This window comes from Formica exsecta, unplaced genomic scaffold (genome assembly GCF_003651465.1).
Source record: "Formica exsecta isolate Colony F162 unplaced genomic scaffold, ASM365146v1 scaffold191, whole genome shotgun sequence".
Taxonomy (NCBI): domain Eukaryota; kingdom Metazoa; phylum Arthropoda; class Insecta; order Hymenoptera; family Formicidae; genus Formica; species Formica exsecta.
Genome location: NW_021849211.1, coordinates 2,780,516 through 2,784,532, shown reverse-complemented (window position 1 = coordinate 2,784,532; position 4,017 = coordinate 2,780,516). Strand labels below are relative to the sequence as shown.

The following is a 4,017-nucleotide window of genomic DNA, read 5'->3' as shown; positions in this document are numbered from 1 at the left end:
TTATATTAATATATATAAAATATTATATTAATTTGTTACAAGTATTTTATAGTTCAATATTATTTATTCGTTTTCACCTTTTTCATTTTTTGTATGATGTCAATATTTGTGTAACGGCACACGCACACATACAACTTATATTCCTTTCATTTATCTATACAACTTGTCTAATATTTTTAACAAATTTCCCACACTTGTAACACTGATTATTTTATAACAGAAAATGTATCATTTATTCTTTGAAAATAATGTAAGTTCAACTTTTTAAAATGTAATAAATTGCACTGTTGATTTTAATAAGATTTTTCATATTAAAATCAGTGCTTACGAAATAATTAATGAAAACCAATAGTTATTATCAATTATAGTCAATAGAATTTCTTAAGAAATTTCATCATTCTTATACAAACGTTTAAACGAAAAATATGATAATATTTATTACATTATATTTACAACGCACAAATTATTTGCTCTTTATCAAGATTTTTTTTCAATTTTTTCTATTGTATTACCAACTATAAATTATGTTTTATCTATCGTAGTTTTTTTTTAACCACTCAATCAGTTTCGAATCGCTTGAGTATAATCTAATTTCGTTCTCGTTGCAGGAATTCGAATGCGACGTGTCGGTCGCGGAAGGTGACAGGAGGCGGCAGGAGTTCTCCTTCACCCTGTACGACTTCGACGGCCACGGGAAGATCACGAAGGACGACATAGCCGGCCTGGTGACCACCATCTACGATACGCTGGGCGCCTCGATTCAAGTACCGCCGTGCGGCAGTAAGACGATCAAGGTGAAGCTGACGGTGTCGCCGGATCAGCGGACCAGCAGCAGCAGCAGCCAGACGCCCCGCAATCCCGCCGCCGGCGCTTGTCTCGCAAATGCCACGCAAACGTCGCAGACGACGACGTTGCCCGGTGGCCAACAGCAGCACGCCTCGACGTCCTGTTGCCATTTGAAGCACGCCATCCCGTGCAGCCATGCAACCGCCGCCGCGACGCGTGTCACCGCCCGGCATTGCGCGAGCAGAGTTCCTAGAAGGAGGAGAGCGACGCGGTATCGTTGTCAGGTGAGAGACCTACATTCCTCGTATGCCCACGTACATACATATGTATAATACATCGGCCGACTGTCTCGCGAGCCGACGACGAGATGCCAATCTCGTTGAGTATATAAGGTAGATATAAATGGGCGCCTCTCTCCACGCACAAAGAGACTTTCTTTCGATCCTCTAAGGATTACGAGAGAGAGAATCTTTACAATTTTTCGTGTTTTCTGATAATAATATATATGCAACAAATTATTATTACTTAAGAAATAATTAAAAGATAGAAATGTTAATGGGAGACTGTTGGAAATATTTGACAAGGATATTATATTTCCAATTTAATGGCTACATATTTATATATAAATGCATACTTTCATTAATCCCGAAAGTTAATAAGATTCTCACGTAATTATTTACCAAATATTTTTATAGATTGAATATTTTATCGAGATATCTTTTCCTATTTCTTTTATCTATTAGAAATAAATTCTTACATCATCTTATCCGAGAAACTTGGTCGTCGTGTCATGTTTATGTCTGTTTTATCCATTATCGTTTTCGTCGTAGACTGAGCGAAAAGAAGTGGAGACTCACAGCGAGGACGAGGACGATAATACCCGTGCAAATCGAGTGCAGCAGGAAGAGCTGCGCAGAAGAGTCGGTCCGGTGCCCCATTTACCATCCCCCTATTCAAACAGCTCGGAGGGTGATGTGAGCGACGATAGTGACACTTCCCCCGCGTTCTCACCATTAACGCCTCTTCTTACGACGAATCAGAGGAAACGCAGTGGTGCTCTGCAAAGACAACAATTATTAGAGATTATTCAGGCTAACATGGAAAAAAATAATCTCAGTTTTCACACATCAAGGTGAGTTAATTGCTTCATCAGTTTCATCAAGTTATAGCATGAAACTCGTTATTAAATTATTAAAATTTATTAACTTTTGTCGGGAGATAATTAACATTGGGATAATCTCTTAATATTCTTGAGAATTTATTATTCATAAGAATACTTTCAAACTCCATAAAAGATCATAAAGATGTCAACCGATGGTTATATACAGAGTTTATTGTTTTATCTGCAGGAAACGGCATCAAAACGAGCAACCGCGCATTCCATCTCATAGTCCCCATCTAGGAACCTCGAATCACAATAACCAAGACTGTCAAGCATCTGCGGAGCCTCGTCAAGCGACTACCAACTATCACAAACCGATCCGGGAAAGCACAACAACTCATCATTCCGCGTCGTTTCCCAAAACATCGGCGAAATCGCGGACGGCGAATCTGAGGAAAACGCGGCACACGACACCGAGGAATAACGCGGTACATTCCTCCTCCCAGACGACGTACCAGCCGATGCTGAATCGTAACGTCGCACCGACGACAATAGTCTACAACGATACGCCGCAACACACGACTGCCAGCAACACAACCCACCGCAACATCGTTAATCTCGTGCCCAACAACAACCAGCAAACTGCCAATCATCAGACAATTACCAATAATCACAACAATTTACAGCGCAACGATGCACAGTTCGTTCCTTCGCAACAATGCGGTAGATCCAAGAAGCATCAGCTGAAGCATGCAACGCGAGAGCAGGACCAGGCCCGTGCGATGGCACAGGTCGTGCGTTGGCTTGAACGCGAATTCTCGCAGAACGCGGTAGCGGCCACGTCCAGCCGTAGACATGTTCACGAGCATATACACCATCACTATCATCACTATCACGCCGAGGCTCTGGTCTAATTGGCGATCGCGTAGTCTTTTTCTTTTTTAAACGTCTCAGATTTTTGGAAAAGCTTACAATATGATCGAATATATTTTAGGAGAGAAATTTAATTTGCATTTATCTTGCTGTTATTTTGATATCGTGGAGATAATTTAATATTTTTCAAACAGCGTCGTAAGATGCGTTTTATTTTGGAGCTCTTATATATATTGTCCGCTATATAAATTATTTAAAAATATCGTATGCGTCCTCGGTATATAAATTATTCATTGAATCTCCAGTTCGTTTTCTTGTACAAGACAAACTGTGTAATTTGTATATGTATATCGCATCGTTCGATTATATATATTCCTAGTGTTCATACGCGAATAATGGTGATGCGTCATCACGTATTTTTATTTTAATATAAACGACTGAGTTCCCCCCTCCCCCAGTATTTTATCGAAAAATACGGCATATTTGCGATGTTCTTCGATATTGCCTTTGTTATGTAAATTTATAAGCATCCTCTAGACAAGATGAGAGATTTCTTTATACTTTTCTATATTGTAAATAGCAAATGATGATGCAGTTTGTTTAAAATTATTGGGAAGGACGTGTGTAAATTAAATGTACTATTTGCGCGAGTTTTTCCTTGAGCAAAGATATAGTTACTATAAAAAAATCTCAGGCTTACAATTTATCTACGACGAAACAAATGCATTTCAGGATTTAGAAACGATACACACGTGGAATATTTCGCATGTGTTGTAGGAGTGAAAATTACATTTTTACTCGAAAAAGAAAAATGCAGACGTTCCTTTTCACACTCGAACTGACGGTAAACTACGGCTACCCATCGTTGTACATAAAAAGTATCCCAAAGAGAATCCCTCCTTCAGTATACATACGTTACGATTAAGAGAAACAAACGGTCTAAAGTCGTAACGATTATAAAAAAAAAAAAAAGCAAAGCAGTTCGAAACACACGGTCTCTCGTACGAATGTTCCTGTAATCAGAGATTGATATAATTCTCTTCGCCGAACGTAATATTCCTCGGACGCAGGTTTAATGGTGCTTGTATTATATAATATATTTTCGAGCGAACGCATGGAATTTTTTCGGTAAAGAAATGTTTCATTCTCTCGTACATATACAGAGCGTTCTCATACTTTCGTCGCGCAAGCGGATTGTTCCATCATTTTAAAATACTCCTCTTCGGCGGAAATATACCGAAGCACATGTGTAGGGA

At 39.1% G+C, this 4,017-nt stretch overlaps 1 protein-coding gene across 1 annotated transcript in view; it reads left to right on the top strand.

Moving 5' to 3' along the window:
• The window catches only part of LOC115233908 (protein naked cuticle), a 10,114-nt gene extending 6,381 nt beyond the window's left edge, over nucleotides 1-3,733 (top strand). Inside the window, exons 3-5 of the mRNA XM_029804540.1 lie at nucleotides 609-1,070; nucleotides 1,617-1,918; nucleotides 2,136-3,733. Coding sequence (XP_029660400.1) covers nucleotides 609-1,070; nucleotides 1,617-1,918; nucleotides 2,136-2,802 — 1,431 coding nt within the window. The 3' untranslated portion in view covers nucleotides 2,803-3,733. The remainder of the gene's footprint in view (nucleotides 1-608; nucleotides 1,071-1,616; nucleotides 1,919-2,135) is intronic.
• The last annotated feature ends 284 nt before the right edge of the window (nucleotides 3,734-4,017 follow it).